The 20,476-nt window shown below is 48.3% G+C and overlaps 2 protein-coding genes across 2 annotated transcripts; one reads left to right on the top strand and one right to left on the bottom strand.

Moving 5' to 3' along the window:
• Nucleotides 1-3,558: 3,558 nt before the first annotated feature.
• ENH_00000780 (hypothetical protein, conserved) lies at nt 3,559-6,170 on the bottom strand (the record flags this gene model as incomplete). Its single annotated transcript, XM_013578110.1, has 3 exons — nt 3,559-4,227; nt 4,710-4,826; nt 5,079-6,170. The coding sequence occupies 3 exons, from the start codon at nt 6,168-6,170 to the stop codon at nt 3,559-3,561; spliced, it is 1,878 nt and encodes a 625-aa protein (XP_013433564.1).
• An 8,206-nt stretch (nt 6,171-14,376) lies between these two features.
• On the top strand, nt 14,377-16,833 carry ENH_00000770 (hypothetical protein, conserved; the record flags this gene model as incomplete). The annotated part of the gene is made up of 3 exons (XM_013578109.1): nt 14,377-15,291; nt 15,605-15,715; nt 16,171-16,833. 3 exons carry the CDS (start codon nt 14,377-14,379, stop codon nt 16,831-16,833), a joined length of 1,689 nt encoding a protein of 562 aa, XP_013433563.1.
• Nucleotides 16,834-20,476: the final 3,643 nt, after the last annotated feature.

The following is a 20,476-nucleotide window of genomic DNA, read 5'->3' as shown; positions in this document are numbered from 1 at the left end:
CCCATCACAGCGCACTGTCACGATGTATGGAGACCACTTTCAGTTGAAATGTACTTTGAAACAAAGAAATTATTTCAATATGCAAAGTAACAAGGGAAAAAGGGATACTTTTGCCCGCAGTGCACCGATAGGTTCATGAGGATCTACGGGCATCGATGCACACTGGGAGGTGGTGAATGATTTACCAGTGAGCCCGTGTCACACTCTCCAGGCAATAAATACTCGTTAAGGTATTTATGATTCTTGGTTTCTAAGAGTTGATTTTTCGACCAAATAAAGCATACGTGGTGTTCTTATCTTTGCAGGGTACTCAGCTATCCTGCTTTCATAGAAAGTCACCTCTAATTTTCTGGACGGCTGCTGAATTGCGCACTGCCATTTGTCGCCAATGACCACCCCAATCTACCTTTAGCCAGTTCCAGAGCATACAGACTCTTATATACTTTTCGTTTAGAATTATATGGTTTCAACTGTCTGTGTAAGCGTGCTGCGAAGTTCGGGACGCTTCGCATCATTGAACAGCTTAATCAGGCGCTCGGGCAACTCAACGAGTGCAACTTTCCAAAGCATTGGCACTATGACACTCATGCGTTGCCATGCGTAACTGATCATCTTTTAGGTTTTTCAAAGGCCTCACCAAAGCCGTACTGCGGCAAAAGTTACAGGCTTCGCTACTCCCGAGGCACCTACGCTTCACCACGCGAAAAACTTGGAAAGAAACCACAAGCAGCTCCACCTCACAAACCCAGGCAGATAGGTTCTACGCCAATGGGGAGAAAGTGAGAACCCGTTAAACGAGAAATGGCTACTGTGGTGCCAGGATTGAGATACGGAGCTCATAGGGTCCTAATCACGACTAAAAACATCGTGGGAAAAGCTTCGGTCGAGTCCTAGAGAATTTGTTAGGAAAGCAGGCCGGTCACCACAAGGGATGGAGATGCTCAATTGGGTTAGAATACAAGCAAGGTTCTGGGGCTCAGCCTAGGGGGACTCCTGCATTTCCTCGCAACCGTGAGCATTAAAATCAGGCGAGTACGTTCTTTAAAACGGTGTCTTTCATCCGAAGTGCACTAGTGCAGCACGTTTGCTGCCTTAATCATCACGCACAGCTTCCTAGTCACTTTAGGCGTCTTGCAGGGGATAAATGATTAGATGCGTGGTGCACTGCACTGTGAGCTATTGCCTGCACCCTCCCCAGCATTTGTTTGCAAATTAAAAAGACTACAAGCCAATGGCCTTGTTCTTGATGTACAGACGGGTCGGTAGGGCGGTAGCCACCAGTACAATTAAGCACGCATGTAAAGTTTCTCTAGCCGCTATAGTGTACTCTAAATTTTTTGGGACAGGTATCAATGCTTCAGCCGGTATCCTGGTTACACGCATGCATTTGCAACAGGCCGCCGAGTCTTCTGTCCTCGCATGGCTAATATGTGATTCTACAGGTACGACTCATCCTTGCACCAGGCATACGTGGAGTTTTTTTCCGTTAGTCAGCCTCTTGTTGCCTTGTTTCCTCATCTGCTTCCCCCGTCCGGAAGAATTCCACAGGGCAATCAATGAATTGCATGCAAAAAGATTCTCTGGGAATTGCAAGCTTTAGGCAGATGGAAGCAAGCCTACAGATTAGTGAGGAGTATAATGTTAGGTATCTCATTGTAAATCTACAGTCACGTATGTGTTCTTTAGGGCACGCTGACGTCCCAAGATGGCTCTCAGGGCTAGCAATAAAAAGCCGGGGAAGGATTCTCGGCCGAATTTCCGCTTCTCTCTCTATTTCTAGAAACAAAATTAGTGACAGAAACAGCAGGCCGGTAGCTAATGTTAAGCAGCAGCAACGCATTTGCCCTTGCCGAGATGAAGAAGGCAGACAACCGGCAAAACCAGAGGCGCAGATGGCAGCTGGCCCTACAGGTCCCTGTGCCAAAGTACTTAAGCTGGCTCGTGCTCGTGCATCCCTGGATCCACCTATGCAAATCCACTTCCTCCAAATCTCTGAATACCTCTACTGAATGTAGGGTTCGCTATTTAGTGCAGAGGAATGCCTGTCGGTTATCGACTCGTTCTCTGCGTCGATGTTCGGGCGGTTAACTGTGCTGCGGACTGGGACGAACTGCAAAGCTCGCTAGCCAGGTGCCCTGATGATGCTTCGAATTAAAAAGAAGTATGCAGAGAGAAGTTAGTTTAAATAATTTTCTTCGAAGGACCTTCTATTGGCTGTGACTCGAAGCGCCGCGCAGGCAATCTTATCAGAGCCGGATATATTCGATATCTCTGCACCAGTGCCTGTTGATTATTTGTCAAGGATTTGCCTTGCAATACTGGTACAATGCACTGCGAATGCCTTCAAGAAATCTGCAGTGTCAGGCATAACATGTAGTAGGCCCGAAAAGCTTGTTCGGCTTCGACATCTTTGTGAGTGCGGATGATACAGAGTGCGTCCCTAGCAAGCAAGCCTGAAATTCTTTCCCTTAAAATCAAGACCACACGAAGACCCCTAGCTTTATCTGCGGAAGAGCGCCCAATCTGCTATTTGAGGTACGGGATAACTTGAAACTTCAAATGAAAAGAAATTCACTTTTTCTTTGACTGAATGCGCTACAGCTTTCTTTATTCACGCGTTGGAAAGCATTACCCGCTGCCTTCGCAATTGTTGCCAAGAGCTGTCATACTGCTTGTAGATCCTACGGCATCGGTGGGTTCCTTTCGACCATGACCCAAAAATGCACAAAACTGCCAAGCTCTGAGCACCGCCTGTAGCGTAGTTGTGCTTCTGTTGGAAGTGATGGTCATGATTCCTCGCATTTTTGATAGAGAAAAGCATCACTGTCCGCCCGTCAGGGAATCAGATGGAACCCCACCCCAGAACCGTCTCTATACAGTGTAATTCTCCAGCAGAAATATTTTTGAATCAAAACCGTCGAAGGTAGTTTTAAAAAAAACAGGCAGATGCCATGCCTTTAGTTCCGACGCGATGTGCGTATCGTGGTGCATATGCTGCGCCATGATCCATAACCTTTGACAAGTATCTGGTCTGAAGACTGCCCTAAAATTCTTTTATTATTTTGTCTAACACACAGCTCCTCATCCACGGCTGCATCTGTGGCTCCGAAGGAAAGTCCAACCTGCCAGTTCTGTCAGCATACCACGTTAAATTTTGCCAGAGTACCATGTAGGGGCCTCCAAATGATATGCTCTGTCAACCTATCATTCGCAGGCCCCTATATGAAACTCTGGCAAAATTTAGCGGCTAAGCTCTCATTCACATGGACTGCTTAGCAAGCCTGCGGCCTCCAGTTCTTCACGTGTTCTTCAACTGACACGGTATCGCTCAACTCTTTCGCAAAACAGTAAGTGATGCACGCAAATTCGATATCCACATGCATATGATTTACGCTACGTTAATTGGAGAACTGCCGTCTGTTGTTTGGATTTCTGCAAACAGTGCGGAGGGCACGCGCTTCCCAAGATGCACCGTTGCTCGCCTAATACATATGGCTGCCCGGCGCACTGCTGCAGGTGACACATTCTCCATGGCTTCAGCGTTGCCCCTGTATTCCATTAGTTCTCCTCTGGTGCAAAGATGTTGTCCTGCCTCCATGGGTCCCACTCATGGCGCTTAAACACTGTTGGGCTATTTTCCCTGCAGAAAAGTTCCTGTTTTAGCTCCACTACCTCACGAGCTGGGGGTCGCTTGCCTTCTTTGTACTGATGCATAGCGGAGCGCAATCTTAACACAAATTGGAACCGGCTGTCTGCACGGGAAACGGTAGGGAACATTACGCTGTTTACGTCCGACAGTCTTTCCATCAGCGACTGCCACCAAGGTCGATTAATAGTTTCGACCTTAGTCACTTCGAAAATGCTCCACAGGTAATCCATCGTGATAAAACGACGCCCCAGTGGGCCTGCTAGGTAGGCCGGCGAAATGCGGCCAGTCCCAATAGTCCTCGTACACGCTCCATAGCTAACAAGCCTCTCGGCTAATCGCAAAAGGGTACGAAGGTCGGAGTAGTCCAGCCGCGGTTTCAACAACTGCTGCCGAATGGGCTTCAGTACCTGAACAAGGCTTAAACGAGTAGGATTTAGCAAAGCAGTTTCCCAGTCAAACTCCAGTGTCCGCCCCCCCATGTCGGCCGTGGGAAGACGATAGAACAAATGGCGAGCGTAGAAGAGGTCATCAAAACACTCTCCTGTACACGGTGGAGAGGGTTCAGAAGATGTGGGAGACTGCATGAAGATGCAGACGCACACAGAGCACCGAAAGTAAGCATTCATTCAAAAGACACTCTGTAATAGAACATCAAAAACAGCCGAAAAGCGGGCGCGCAGCATCGGGCGTCAAAGAGAGGTAGAGCAGTGATATCGTGAGACGCCAAAGCCTTCCCAGTTCTTAAAACACTCAGTGTCGACATTGGATTTTGGTTCAGCGTATATTAGGGATATTGTCAGACGCCAATACCTTCCCAGTTCCTACAACACTCAGTTTCAACATTGGTGTTTGGTCTACAGTATGTTCGGTTCAACACTTATCATCTGAACTAAAATTTTACGCATAGTGTAGCGCCAGTGAAGGACACTATGAGCAGGCAGAGGCGCGCCCACAGCTGAGCTAATTGCAGGAATATTAAGTAAGATGAGCGTGCATAACAGAAGAGACCGCATTATTAATGTGCACTCTGTCGCGCTGATGATGCACGTCATTGCCTCACCACAGAAGCTTCGAGCACGCTAGGCTGCGTATTGTCCGTTGGTACTTGACCAGGATGGAAGAATTGACTTTTAGCAGCATCGTAAATTGCCGTTTGGGCTCCATGATCCTTCTGTAGCTGAACACATGGACAGAGAGCATTTTCCCCAGATACGCGACAAGATTCAAAAAAGATGAGGCGAAATGCGGGGCAAGCTTTCGAGGAAACAGCCTCACGCTGCCGCGGCAAAGACAATTGGCGTCAGCCACTGTTAGCCAAAGTCTACACAGAGCCGCTGCGAGAACCATTGACGTAAGCATGACGTACACTGTGTATGTGCGTAGAAGATGAGGTGCTGCAGGCGAAATCAGAGTTTGCCGTAGAACTCACGTTTCCGTGGGCCGACTGCCAGGTACTCCCAGATGAGAGACTAAGCCTTGACAAGAGATTATATGAACTCAGGAGTCCAGGACCGCCTTCTGCCGGCTCTGCAAAATCAGGATCTTTCGGGTTGTCTGTTCTAGGCTGATAATTAGGAAGAAGCAGCGTGGTTCTTCTGGTTTCGTCGGCCTCTGTGGCAGAGCCATAGATCGCTGTCGGCCCTGTGCTTTTACCAGCAGCCAGAATGGGACTTTGTTTCTCAGCGCCGTGAAAAGCTTCATATTGTCTTATGGTGCCTCCAACTGATTCATACCCTGCCGGATGTCCAAACTGATCTGGAAACCATGTTTCAGGTTCGGCAGTTTCTTCAACGTACGGGTTCAGCCACGGCAACGGCCTTGTGGAGCCCAGCATTTCTACTGGTGATTGGGAGACCCAATTTCCGGAAGTTTGTGGTGGGTATGTATATACATACGGATACGGAATACCATGCAGACTACTGGGGTAAAGCCCACCCATTATCAGTGGACCAGGGCCCATGGAAGGTCCTTCAAGCGGATCTGCTGTCCCGTGAAAGGCTCCAAATTCATCACTCTCCTGTCCTTCCAACAGCGGTCTCTTATGCTGCCTTAACCGTTCATTACCGAATGAGTTACTGCGCTTTCTCTTGGGGTTACGGGGAACGCCGTTCCGATCCTCTGGGCCATCCGAAAGCAGCAACGAGAGGTAAAAGCCTGCAGATTCTCGTCTTCCTTCCTGCTCCTCTGAGAGCAGAAGATTCCTGCACTTTTCCTGAGCTTTCCCTAGAGGTCTATATTGCTCGCCTTCATCACTGTTGGCGAGCCGACGTCTCATTAGTTCCATTGAGTTCCCCTGGTTTAAACGTGAAAGACAGAAGTAGACAGTCACTGCAAGGGAAAGAAGCGATGCAACTGCAGCGAAAATTATGACCTTGGATTTTGGCTTAGTACGAAGAGCAGAGCGAAAATACGTCCCGTGCATGCTATAGTTCTCGCCCGGAGGTGCAGCGGATCGTCGATTTCCTCCTTTCAGCGTCTCCTCCACGAGCGGATTGTGCTCGATCCAAGGTGACGCTTGCATTTCAGAAAGGAAGGCAAAATACCGAAAGGGGCCATATCACCAGGTATTTCTGGAGAGTACACGAGAATGTAGAACAATGATCTGCGCGCTCGGTCGAGTGGTGCTCTGGTTCTGGACAAAAAAGAGCTCTAATCCTTTCCCAAATCCACAGCAAAGGAAACAAACTGATAGCTAGGCTACCATATGGCCTTCTTAAGAGGAAATAACTGGGCAGAGGAACAAGTTCCCAAGGGAGTGACTGTTTGGGCGGTGTAACTGGAGGCTTAGCGGAGGGTTGCGCCAGTGCGCGCTAGTTCCATTTGTCATTGGATTTCTACTATTTCTCATAGTTCTTCCAGGCACTGGGTATATGTTTCACTGTGCACCAGCATATATGGAAGTCAACGAACTGCAGGAAAACTATGGAAAACAGGCACGGCTGGTCTCTATCGTAGAACACCGTATGCGTCTCACAAGACTCATCTGCGCAAAACAGCACGAAGTGCTAGGAGCCCGATCACACAAGGTATCAATAAGTCATCTATGATCCAATTCACTGTTTCTTCTACAGAGAAGTACTTCAAAGAAATTGGACCGATATGATGTTGCGCTCCGCTACACAGATTTCGGTGGGGTACGCCGCAGCTACATGCAAACTGAGGTAAGGGTTGAAGCTAATAATGTAGTTTTGCACATCCGTATAAACATTAGGTGCAAATAAATGAAAGCAATCATCCTTCTCTCCCAATCACGTGTATAACACTGTGCTACACTTTTACATACGGAGTAGGATCATGTAATGCAGACCTGATACATTTGCGTACGTAACCTCACAACCCGTCCATTCAGCACACAGAGCTGGCTCAGGGATTCACAAAAATAAGAAAATTGTTCCATAATGGTCACAGTGCATGGAAAGAAATGATCGATACAAGCCAGTTCTTGCCGAGCATACAATGAGTATCTCATTCCCCCTTGCTACATTGTGGTTTCTTTCATCTTTGAGGAAAGCTAATCAATTGCTCAGTTTTGGATGGCCATGATAAGAAAAGGAGCGACAGAGTTTGAAAACTTAAACAGCAATGGGGTTTCGGTAGCTGCTTTGGGACAACTGACGGCTGACTTCAGCGGACAAAGTGTAACCTGCAACTCATCATTGCCCTGGGTGTCATCAACTGATACTCTTGATTGTCCTATTGTATCCAGCGCTCAAGCTAAACTATGTTCCATGCTAATCCAACAATGACACTATTGTCATAAGGAGTCCACCAGTCCACGACGCACTGCGAAGTGTCCTTCAGATGAAGGTGGGCTGACCCTTCTAGGAGGCGGTGTCTAATGCTTCAAGAGAGAATCAAGGTGCATCGGTTGTACGTAGAAAAAACGATTAATCTTATAATCATTGTCGCTGCATTCTGAAAAGCAACGCCGAAAAGAGGAAAGGCGTAGCTGCTTCACTGGCAAGTGCCTTAAGCTGTCCCTGAGACTGCCAGAGTTATGGCTGACATCACAGACATTAAACGCACGGACTTTGCACGAAACTGGTGGGTCAAGAACTCACGATGCACAAAATCATGTTGACGCTTTCCAGGGAAAAGCAAAACTTTTCACAGGGACTGAACATCAGGCAGGACGCAGAATTTCTAATTCTACAACCTAGTCGATGAAGACAAAGCAGCTTGAGCAACTGACCACTCGAAATGGTATAAAAGAACAACAACGTGCACTGTGAGTCTCTATGCAACACGGTAATCGCATAACAAATTATCACTCAACTGTGTCAGTAAAAAGGACCATGCACTTTGTGATGAACCGAACCGAACCACTTCTCTACCACACCCAAAAATCGACAGGAACCACAAGTCTCTTTAACAGCTGTCTACAGTGGAGAATATCATATGGATCCGTTTTCGTCGCCTGGAATCAGTTCGCCCCTGCATGCAGTGCCACGCAGCTTCGCAGCCCTCCTATGGAAGCGAAAACTTGATGCCCTTGGGTTCACTGCGGGTCCTTTAAGAGATCCAGCAAGGCACCAGATTGGCAGTGTTCTGCTATTCCACAATGGTGTAGCAGAAAAGCTGTAAAGCATCACTGCGTCAAAGAAGACACGTAAATGCCTCACAAGAAAGTGAACTCGGCACCCAGAATGCTTGGAAAATATTGGAACAGCATGCAGAAAGTATTCCGCCCGTTTTTCTTGAGACTGACCCCAGAAATGGGGAAGCTCGAATACTCGCTGCATCAATAAGATAGGCGACCTCACCGACATAAAGTACATACTCTGGCTAAGACAAGTTGCCACCAACGCCAGTGCTGTTCCATTGCGCCTAACTATGCTATTTTCCTACAGGTGAAATGCCTCAAATGGGAGGAACAAACTAGTTCCACACCATCAGTGTACTCTGCCCTTGGCAGTGTTCATGGAGCATTCTGTTTCGAAGCATGCTCGAACGCAAAGCTGTATTCGGAATCAATCTACTCACTCTTTCACGCAACCATTTTATTGTACTTGGAAAGGACACACGTGCTTTGGTAAACCCTTGACGAGCAACAAAGGCGTTGTTACTGCGTGGGCAAAAGTAAACTGAATGCCACAAGAGAAAAAAGGGGAATGAATCACTGGACGTGCGTTATACGAGTGTTGAACCTGATGCACCTGAGGGAGATGGCTGCGCGGAAGAAGCAGTGAGGCGAGGGATGCAGAAACCCGCTCGTAGCTGATAGGGAAAATGTCATTATATGCACACAATTTGATAATATTTTCCCAAGAAAAGCGGATACTCTCGAAACCATGGCCCGGAATAGGCTCGAGGTTCCCCGAAGCTCGGACACTGCATCACTGTATCCTGAGCAGGCAAGATCGGTCTCAGCGAAGCCAGAAAAAATTACATACTGTGTTGATTTTGAAGCAACTGTGCATAGCTTACCCAAAATAAAAGCGAAGACTGAGTGGAAATGCAATTTAGGTGGGCTGCAGAGGAAGACAATTGATTGCGCGCGTATGTGCACACATCAAATGGACCACTCATAGAGTCATTGCAGCCTTATGACCAGCCGAAATATACTCCTGCTGAAAATCTATCATGCAAATATATGCCTTACTAATGGAACCACTATGCCTGTGGTACACCCCAAGCAGTAAAGAATCACGTGTTCGTGCCGCGAAGCGGCCTTTGTTTTGCGCAGCAGAACAATAAAGTCCAGAAATGCCCTCAGGGTCACAAAATATTGAATGTGTGGAGTCACGTGATAAGCAGCAGGATTAAGCACGCCCTTATGTGCACGGCAGAAGTAGCAAGAGACTAAAGCTGCAGTTTGCTCAACGCTCACGCAGCAACGGGAACACATTGGTAGAAGACGTTCGTATCTCTTTAAACAGGATTTGCAATAATGCGGTTTATATGTTACTAATGCTGAATGGTATTCTTCTGGGCAGCAAGAAGCATGAGCCTTTCGGACCAAGGGAGGCGCGCGAGCAAAGATGCGCCCAGCTCATTCAAATATGGCAGCTTTCCCACGAAATACTTCTCCAAATCACACATGGAATACCGTTTGCAACTTCTACGTTTCTGAGCCGAGAGACTCATGGTGTCTAGCATGCGAGCGTGCACTAACCATGCACGTTTGGAGCGGGCACATTCTACCTGACGTCCAGAGTGTCCGGAGCCCACAAGCAAAGTTAAGCGGCGTAGCAGGAAGTCCCGATACGCCAAAGCCTAGCTTACCAAGACACCAGCGACACCCAGCAGAAGGATGGCAACGAGCAGAAGCCCCTTCACGCAGGCGTCAAGCCGCGAACGTTGCCCGCTCGAACCGAAAGATGGAGCAGCTGCTGGGAAATCTTCAACGTGTGACCGTGGGGCAAAGGCCTCCAGAGATCTCAGAGCCACAGCCACACAAATGAGACCGTAGAATACGAACACGACGGAAAATGCTTGGCTGGCTTCGTGAAGATTGTTGCAACTGAGGGAGAAGCGCCTCAGCGGAGCAGGTGGGGTACTACTTGGCTCACTTGCTGTTCGAGCTACTCAGGGTGCCAACAAAATGCGGAGACGTCAATTTCATGGACGGGAGAGAAGCAGCAGCAAGCTTGGCAGCAGTTTAAGGGACGTGAGAACGAATTAGAGTCCTGACTCGGTGGACTACTCACACGGTTCAACCTGCTCTAGATCAACGAAAATGACAGAGCACACAAACCAACTACCGGAATCATGGACAGCATATTGCCTTGTGGGTGCAAGGGCAACACAAAGGGCATTTGACGAGAGATGGCCCCTCATGAGAACTTTAGGCAACCTGCAAGGCATGCAGGCGTGTGGGACGCTACGCTGTGTACTGTGCCACTACCCAGGCCAACGCCACAGTACTAAGGAAGTGCCAGAGGCTTTAACAGATCATGCCGGTAGAAAGCGCAGCAGCACCACCTAAACAAAGCCTTGTGGTTGCGGGTGGCAAATCTCCTATACACCAGTGAAAAGGCGAAAGCCTGCTGTGTGCCCCCGCCGCAGGTCCGAATCCCACTGAAGGCTCACCCAGCTGGAAGAAGAGATTGTTAAAGAAAGAGAAAGGGGACGGGAGTAGCTGAAAGAGCTACAGCAGCGCCCATGGCGTGCATTGAGAAAGAGAAACAGAGCTTATTCGAGGTGAAGGTTGCCACCGCAACTACTGCCTGCACGCAGGCTACAAAAGAAACCAAGGCAGATAAACCGCATGCGGCTCCGGGAAGTGATGAACAGGAAGCCACATAGCAGTGGTGGTGCAGGTGTTTGCGGACTCGGCAGATGAGAGCTGGGGGCCACTGTTGAGCGTGGTACATGCCGTTGGGATACATAGGAATGAATGTAAGGCGCTTCCCAGTACGGGTGCATTGCATATTTGCATTAGTCGGATAATAGTTGACGGATTGACATTGCGGACGTTTACCCTGCACATCGACTATTATCCGAGCGAGTCCCTGCATGACGACCACGAGTTCACGGGGCTGTCTATGTGGTGTGCGAGTGAATGCCATGTGGGGTATTTCTCGGTGCTAGCTGTACCTTATGAGTTTGTCCTCAGATTCGACTGGCTAACAGACCATAAGGTGGGGTGGCACTTTCAGTCCGACAGGCTACTAGCCGACGTGCATAATCGACGGTGTGGTCTACCAATCAGAAAAGCACAAGAAACGAAGGCGAAGGGCACACAGCCACAGAAGGCGCACGCGTGGAGCACAGCAGACGAAGCCTACAGAAATACTGCCCCGGCAAGTCCTCCATATGAGGCAGAGGAGACTATACTATTTGGCCTCACCCCCAAAGGATACAAGTCAAACCGCAAGTCCAAGGCCAGCGTGCCTATCAAGAATCCACTGCGCGAGGCGCCGGCTAACGCAACACAACACCGGAGTGCACTACAGAACTCGACTCCATAATGACATTGCCGGCTTTGGGTAGGCTACCTACCATTCATTTGTGAGCAGCGCGTTCAGAACTTTGCCTGCGTTCGCTAGCGGAGCATTGCAGTTGGATGCCTAGGTTTTCAGCCTACTTACAAAGCGGGGCTGACAATAAGGACGCCATGGGCCACGGCCGCCTTCGCGTACACCCATTTCGAAGAGTGAATGCGGTCAAATGAAGAGAGGAAGGTAACAGTATAGATACTCGAGCTGAGCAAAAGCCATCAAGCGGATTCGTGCTTGTTTTTCCTGGTCTGGCTGCATATGCCGACACCTACGGCTATTCACGCAACTTACATTCTGGAGATTTAGAAGATCGAAGCAAAGCCATTTCAGGCTTTAGTTTCAAAGGATACTTCTGTTTGCTTCCGATACTTCTCTCTTGCTGAGTGAGCGTGCAGCAAACTGTGGCTTCAGTGACTCTTGTCAGCCCCGAACCGTTTAGTTAACTCCAGGTTCCGGTAGGCTTCAACATACGAGTCCTGAATCTTTCTGCATGGCAATTGCTTCTAGCTATCATGCGGATCTTCACGTCCCGAATTGTATGACATTGAAGCTCATCTCTTTGGTGCACTAGAGTACTGCACACAGGAGCTCTTGCATACCTACTGGATCTCTTGATTTGCTCTTAACACTTTGGATAATTCCTTGTCCGGTTTCCCTGACCTCTACTCTCAACACAGGAGTTCCTCCATGGCAGTCTAGCCTGAATCCCGAAGGAGCTTTGCGCGGTATAAATTCGACATTTTACTTTTATCTGTAGTGACATTTCGCCTCAGTACGGCACCAACTTTGCTTAATACTTCTCGTTACTTCGCGCCCACTCTACTCTCGCTGGCACTACTTCGTTGCGCAATACAAGATCTCCCTTGAGTCCGCTGCCTTACCAGTTCCATGACGCTGATACCTACAGTATTCTTGAAATGCATCCTCTTTAGTAGGTGTACATCCATGAAGTGCCCTAACAGCTACTGGTTTTACCATCGTAAGTTTAGCCCAACATCACTAGAACATCGCTGAAGCGGATCTACACTCTACTCAGGAAGAAATTCGTGGAGCTACCGTCCTCGTTAGATGCGTTGCAAACGTCCTACCCAGGTATTCATGTTTCAGTCGCGGTAAAAGTTCGACGTCAGCGATCAGCTTTTAACCAACGGTTACCTGGCTAGCAGCTACAACATCAACAGCAAACGCGTATGGTGCAACGTAGTGGCATCATTCCCAATGTACCCTAGATGGAAACGTGAATTTGTTTAAAAACTATTTTGGTCGGAAGCTTGAAAAGCATCCGCTGGGCGCTCGCGGTATAGGCTTCTCAAGTGAGGGCCCTTCCGATGCGGCGACTCGTTCGTTTCAAAGCCGCATATCCCACATTGAAGAATATTATTCTTTTGAAGTCCCAATATGCTGTGATGTGAACAGCTGAATATAAATGTGAGCTGTGGGGCGGTCCACAAGTATCTCGAAACAGCATCTATTGGATTCCAGGAAGGCCAGCTTGCGAGTCACTATTTCCGAACATTACCTGCCTACTCTGTAGTACACCGTACAAAACTAACAAAAACATTAAAGTAACACAAGCATGTATTTAAGAAAGCCGCTCGTTCTAAAGGAAAGCTAGATATATTTGAGCACGGTTTGCAGTGCCGGAATCCGTGGCGTGCACAGAGTCTCTGCTTGCCAGCTAGTCGCTGCCAGCCCCAACCGGCCATGATGCGGAGGTCCGGCGTCTAACCACGCTCATTGCTCTGCCTATTCACATATTTTGTGAGTAAGCTTTGGTTTACGCGTATAAAATTCTGATTTTATGGTCTATCGCGGCCATTCCCGCGCTGAAGTGCACTATGCAGCGCTTCAAGCTCGCCCTTGTACGCCGTCCATGAACAGCCCGTTATGAAGTATGTTGCGAGTGAAATTTCGTTAAAAACGAATAAGTGAGCTCCTGGCTATATATATATATGCAGCTCAAGAAGTTACTTAAGGAGCAGCTGCGGGGAATGAACATCCAGCCATAGTTGCATCGACACTGCGGGCGTGCTGCATTTCCGTATTTTATCTTGAAAGTAGTCTCGATCACCTCTAAATGATTTACTCATTAGTTCTAAATTAATACTGAGTCAGGAATAGTAGGTTCCGGTCGTGGCCTCAACTTGTCGTGAGGTGCAGAAGGTCAGAACTGTTCGTTCACCGTTTCTGTGGGCTTCTGCTGCCTTTGTTGCACTCTTTGTGGCTAAAAAATGGCACGTCAGTATTGTAAGATACCAAAAAATTACCTCAAAATTTTAGAAATTTTATTTCTTAACCTCCAATCTCGGTTTTGAACCGAACACTAGTTTCCAAGCTGGCACGAGCATGCCATTGCCTCAGGCGGAACTCTGCAATGATTCCGTACAGATGAAGCACATGATAGTTTGGCAGAAATAAATAAGAAGAAAAAAGGTATGAGGCCCATAATGTAGATTAGTCTGGTCAGTTGGAAGGATGTGCTTGTACACACATTCAGAGAAGCGGCGAACGATCACCTGTTCGCTGCAATGCGGCCGAGCTGGTGCAATTGACGGCCCAGTAACTACTGTGAAGAGCGCACTATTTAAATGTGTTAATATTTTTTCAACGCTTCCACTTTACTAATGCAAGCTGACGGCGAAAAATTGTTGATTTCTTTGAATTCTTCCTCTCGAGTTCCTAAGAGTATACTTTGTCCTGGATTCATGGCTGCAATGCCCTGCATGGGCATGGCTGTGGAATCCAGACCTACAGTTCATATCCAGCTATCTCACTGTGTTTGAAATGCAAATATCTGAGTGGGTTAGTGAACCTCAGCATGTGGGCGAGCAGGAGGCTTACCATGCTCATCGGTCTGGTTCGCCTCCACTCCCAGCCGACAATGGCGATGATGGCAGCCCCTGTTTTCCTTCTTCTTCACGAGCAAGATTAAATTCTGTATCTTTAGTGGGTTATGCTGTGGCAGCAATTCTCTCCATTGTCTTGACGGCCTACTTCTGTTTCTTTTCAAGCCCTTCGCTGAAATCGCCTGGTCCAGTCTCCCGTCAGCTGGCTGACGGCAAAGATGAAGAAAAGTGCCGGCAGCTTTTCTCAGGAGAAGAAAGTACGAGTGACGCAGGGCCCGAGGAGTCGCCTTTGCAAAGTGTAGATGGCGGGGTTCAACGTACCACCACTGGCAGGAAAAGGCTCATAAGCACAGATGAAGGAGAAGACCAGGCTAAAAAATCCAGAACGGAGGACATGGAGGAACAAAGTGCGGCCTCTACGGCAGAATCACAGCCTTCAGAATTAGAAGATCGGCAAACAGAAACTGGAGGCGCCGACGTTACTGAAGAAAGTGAATGGCTTGACAGCCTTTTGATGGGAACAGGCGAGTTGCTAACGGCGCCTACTCTATCGATTGACCAATGGTTTCTTGATCACATTCTACAGCGGCCATCAGGCCCTTCTTCAAGCAAGGATGCAGCTACTCCTAGTGGAGGTGTGGAGCCTGGACCCGGACGAGACGGCAGCCCAAGCGAGGATACTGCCAGTGAGGGCCCTTTAGATTCAGGTTCTGGGATCCCAAGCGCAACTAGCGGCAAGCTTTCTCCTTCTGAACGACTTCCTGGGTCTCCCGAGCCTCGGCAATTTCTCTCGGACCAGCCAAGAGGCGATTCGGCACAAGAGCACCCTGGTTCGCCGTCGCATTCGTTGCAGGTACTTGTGTTGGCACAGCATTCACCATGTTTGAACGACAAGTGATTAATTCGCAATCAGGGGAAGGCCTTATCCTTGAATTCCTACTGCTCGTAGTGGCTTTTGTCACTGCAGTAATGCCACAGGGAATCTCTGGTGTGCCTGTAATGTGGAGTGCACTTTTTTGGCCGATCTAGGAGTAATAGGGCCTCTTGGCAATCGTTTAGTTTTGTTCAGAACTCCCGCAACTGCTGCCAGCAGTGCATCGCTCATTCATGATCTTCTCACAGCTACTGCTTCGGTAGTGAATGATGATGCGCCTTTACGACTTCAGGAAGAAGAATACTTCCCCTCTGGGCCCTCTACAAGCTTTGCTGGTTTGTCTGAGAGCTCCGATAACGCAGCTTTAGAAGCGGGTTTCTTGCAAGCACTTGTACGTCGTACTGTAAGTCACCACGCCACGCTCTCGTGACAAAAACCAAAGTCACCAGAGGACCCCACGATTTTCCATCAACTCTGCTTTTTGTCAGGCAGCTGATTCTTTGCCTCTAGCGTAGTTGACCCCTCCTCTTCGAATGTTTTTATAAATGTCAACTCACGTCAGCCCAGCATTAGGTCCTCTGTATGGGTACTCTAGCCTCTCAATAATTTTTTGGTGGCACCCCCTTGTCGCCCAGATCTTTCCGCGGTTAGGACATCGAAGTTGGGTAGCTTTTGCTGGGCCACCAATGGCATTATGTATTGTTGTGATCGATGCGCCAAATTTTGAACCTCTATACAAGAGCTGAGTGGTGTGCAACGTCCACCTGCTTGTGTTGTGGTTCTGCCCTTGAGCTTTCCCGTTCTCGTGCTCAGTCATTTCCTTGTTGTCTGCTAATTATGATTGAACTCTGCATACAGATGCAACAGAGAGACGCCGAAAGCCGTGAAGAATCTTTTATCCCTGAAGAATTGGGTTTAGAAGGGCACCCGTTTTATCGTTTGCCGCGAACTAGTGGAAGTCTACTTGTGGCCCCGTTTAGTTGGAATCGGGCCATTGTCTATACTCCTCGCAAGTCTCCCGCAAGTCCACTCCTGCAAGCTTATAGTCTGTTGAAGAAGAGGTCTCTTACTAACGATGATGCGCAAACGCTCGTTTTCATTGGTGAGCAATTGGTAAGAAACATCATGTCGCTGCCCTATTCTGATAGCAGAGAACTTCCCGGCTGGTGGATCTTGATTCCACTGGCTCGTCGTTTCCTCTTGGTGGATTGCTTGTGGAGCATCTGTGAAGTCGTTGGTGCTCCAATGAGGCAGTTCACGTGGTGGCAAAAGTTGATGAGGAGAACACTGGCTACGCCACTCCCTAAGCCTTCTATCAGAAAATCTAAACCCGACAGAGACCAGCTTGCTCGTGATTTGGTGGCTGCACTTGAAGAATTCAAAAGCGGGAGGCGCCCTACCGCAGCTCAAATAGTTGAGTTGAAACGCCAGCTTTTCTGCCGACCTGACAGTCCCAAGTATTTTAAAAAGCCTGAATGGGATCCGTGGAGAGAAGATGACCGGAACTTTCCAGCCACTTAAGAAAGCGTCAAGCTGGTGCAGGCGTTTTTGCTGGCGCAAATTATGTTCGAATCACAAACACGCCTGCTTGCAGGATGCACTAAGCGCCGCGTAAGTGTCGCATGTATTCACGCTTGCTGCAGCGCACACAATTGTCCTTGAAGAGTTAGCTCTCCTTCAAAGAATTATGCGCCGCGTTACTAATTAGCGGCTATAAGTTCACGCAATTATATAAAAACAGGAAATTATTTTTGTGTGCACGTGCGCCTAAACTTCGTAAAAACTAGTAAAGCCTCCTTTTTTGCAACAAATAATATCGTTGCATGTGGGTCAAACAGTGCAAAGAGAAGGTTCGTTGAAGCGTGATGGTCTTCGGCACTGCCCCCAAGCTTTGCACTGTCTACAATCATAGTTACTGCGTACTGTGAAGAAGTCTAATGTGCGGTTAGCCTTTTAGTCGTAGTTGGATATACCTTGCTGCAACACTTCGTTAGTGCGCTGTATTACATTTTCTGCAGCGGTTCATAAACAGGGTACGTTAGAAGAGTACGATGGGCTCAGAAAGTGCTGCAGATGCACCACTCTAGTGGATTGCATGCAGATCATGTAATCCACTAGAACAATGCACTGGGAGGCTTCACGGCTAGAAATGTGGCAATGAAAGGTTTTGCGGTAAACAAAAAGAGCAATGACTGGATGCTCTGTGTGAGCAAACGTCTGTTAGCAGACGACGGCCAGCTGCTCACCTAATCTGCCTAACTATCCTGCGCGCTGCCGAAGAAAACCAATGGGCATTTGGCGCCAAAGATATACAGATTGCGCACAAGCCGCATACATAGCGCCAAGCCTTTCATACTTTTACCGCTCTTACTTTACGCGTAATTGTTCTAGAAATGAGCCGCAAGCGGAAGATTCTTGTGCAATGCACAACAGGCATGCAGATTGTAGTTAAGCTACAGCACGTTGGGCCAGGCCCATTGCCAATGGCAGGCATCAAGCCAAATGTATCCACCGAATTAACCCAGCCCACCTTGTTCTGTCTAAAGGCCAATGGCAGACATCAAGCCAAATGTATCCACCGAATTAACCCAGCCCACCTTGATCTGTCTAAAGGTCGTTTAGTTAATAGAAGAAGCAAAGTAGGTTCAAACACAGGTGAGGGAGGCCTGCACCTGCTGAGCTCGAGTCACACGAGGAATAAAAGGAGCAAGAACGGGGAGCACGAAAAGGCACTCTCATGAGTTGGCAGCAGATGCACTCCGTGCGAAAAGCTATCCATTCAATGTTGGTAACATTAGGTTGCATACGGCCACTTCCTGTGCTGTGGGAGTAGTCATCTACTGCAGAGCTGCTTCTCGCGTTCTCGGCCTCGACGAAGGTCGCGACTGCGATTGTAGGCCGAGTACGCAGAACTCTGCATCAACAGCGTCCAAGTACTGTGCAGCGTTGTGCCCACTGGTCCTTCAATTGTCGGCTGCCATCGGGGCTCAGCCGTGTGTGGATCCCTGTTTTTTATCGCAAAGGGAGGCCTCCACTGCTGCGCTACTAGCGCACATGGGCTGACGCTTGGTTTTCGCTGCTGTGTTAATCATCCCTGGAAAGACGGATGGGGACGAAGAGCTCTACTATTGTGCCCCCACCTTTATCTTTGTCTCTTTGTTGAAGTAATTTATGCTCCCCCTCATACCATCCTCTAGCTGAGTTGGTATCAGCTTTGCCTGTCACGCGGAAATGGCCTCACCCTTTCTTGCTTCATTCACCATCCCCTCCCACATTGGCGCCCGTCGCTCTATGTTCAGCACGTGGCTCCTCATTCTGCCAATGAAAGGTGATTAAGAGCTAGAGGGGACGGAAATACACGAAAAGCATTTCCCGTGGTACCTGGAGACAAGCAAGAGCTTCATAGGCTTCGCTCCTGAATGTTACTGCCTCATGAAGAGCCGTCTCGAATGTATACACGCAGCAGGGACCAAGTAATTCTATGGCAAAAATAGTCGAGAATGCATATGATTGGTCGCTCTCGACTGTTGGTAGCGAGTAATGAGGTAAGCAGTTCTCGTCGCGAGCCGCGAGAAACATGAATGATGTCAGGATGAAAGTTTGCCACACAACGTGTTCTACCCTCCCTTCTGCGGCTCGATGAATAAAGGGAATCAGAAGTCGACACAGAAGATGAAAGAAGATTTATGAACAGGGAAGAGCCGTCAAAGTCAGTAGGGAGGCCGGGAAGATAAGCAGTGTTTGGAGCTTGAGCCCCGTTTGCACGGAGAGGTGCGCACTTCTCTGTCCTGCGCCAGCATACACTGCTGTGGAGACTAAGCCTAGAATACATAGGTGGAAATGTGGAAATGGCCACTGAAAAGAGAGAACAATTTGTACCGGTGTGAATTTATGTCAACTGAGTTAAATGCATCCATGACTGCTTCAAGAATAAGCTGACAAGTTACTTGAGTGTTACATCACTCACTGATAGAGAAAAGGCGAAGGGAGAGTTATGGCAAGTGAACCTGTGTCTTTCAGCGACAGGAACACGCTCCAGGAAACCAGCCCTGGTTGGTGGGGGCTCTGTAAAGCTAGTAAACCTAAACTCCCTTAACATCTCATATAAACTGCGCAAATACTTATTTCGCAGCGCTGACTTGATTTTGAATTACAAAAGTTTAAAAAAAATCATCTAACGAAGAACTGAGCGCTGTTGAGTTGCCTCTGGGGTGAGCAGTGTCTATGTCAGCTACGGAATCCATGACTCACCAGCCAGTCCCACAACCTCGTCCAGCTTGCAAAGCCGTTTGCAGCATCTATCCATCCTCACATCTTGAATACAACATATAGAGCTAAATTCAATATTGCAGAAGCTTTTTTGACTTGCATGACGTCCCAAGGCCACATTGTCTTTCTCCATTGTACTGCGCAGCAGCTCACAAGTGGATCCGCGTGACCTGTTGCCAAACAACTGCCCTAACAACATTGATTCCACCTGTAAAGACTGCAGTAAAATTTTTCCAATATTTGTCATTTTTTGTTAGCTATCTTCTGCTGCGTATTGAGCTGGTGTGTTGCTTCTTGAACTCTTCCCCTAGCACTGCGCCTCTAGTCAAGCGTCAACGCACCACAGCTGTCCCCTTTGTTGGTTTTGTTCTCCTCCTCTATAGTAAATTACAGTTTTATTGGATTCTAGAGCTTCATTATGTATCATTCCTCTATTGTGGGCCCACAAAGACGATGATACGAGATATCCAGGAACTCAGGTAGGGAAACCTTAGTGTATGGAGCAAGCCTTCCCTGTCGGTAGAGCGGCGGATTGAGTCCAAGCATTGTCAGCAGCTTCATTCAGGAAGATTCCAGAAGTGCATTTGTTTGTGGTGAGCTGCCCACGCGCAGTTTCAATGCGGACTTGATTTGGTAAAGTTTGTCAGAACTCGGCAGGCAAACCCAAAATTGCTTTGGCGCATGCTTCAGAACGCAGTTCCATGAGCCCCAAATTTATTGTGCCTGCCTATGTGTAGAATAGTAGACTCTCGGGCTTTTGTGATTGGCCTGCCTCTAACCTCAAGGTACACGCTACAGGGCGAATGATCTTAAGTAATCTTAACGCCCGCAATATGTGTCCCTCACGCAGTTCCAGGGTTGCACCTCTTGCATTGCAACCGATGGACGAAGTCCC

The sequence above is a fragment of the Eimeria necatrix genome, genomic scaffold (genome assembly GCF_000499385.1).
Source record: "Eimeria necatrix Houghton genomic scaffold, Enh_scaff101, whole genome shotgun sequence".
NCBI lineage: Eukaryota > Apicomplexa > Conoidasida > Eucoccidiorida > Eimeriidae > Eimeria > Eimeria necatrix.
Note: the sequence above shows the minus strand (reverse complement) of the source record. Positions and strands in the feature narration are given on the sequence as shown.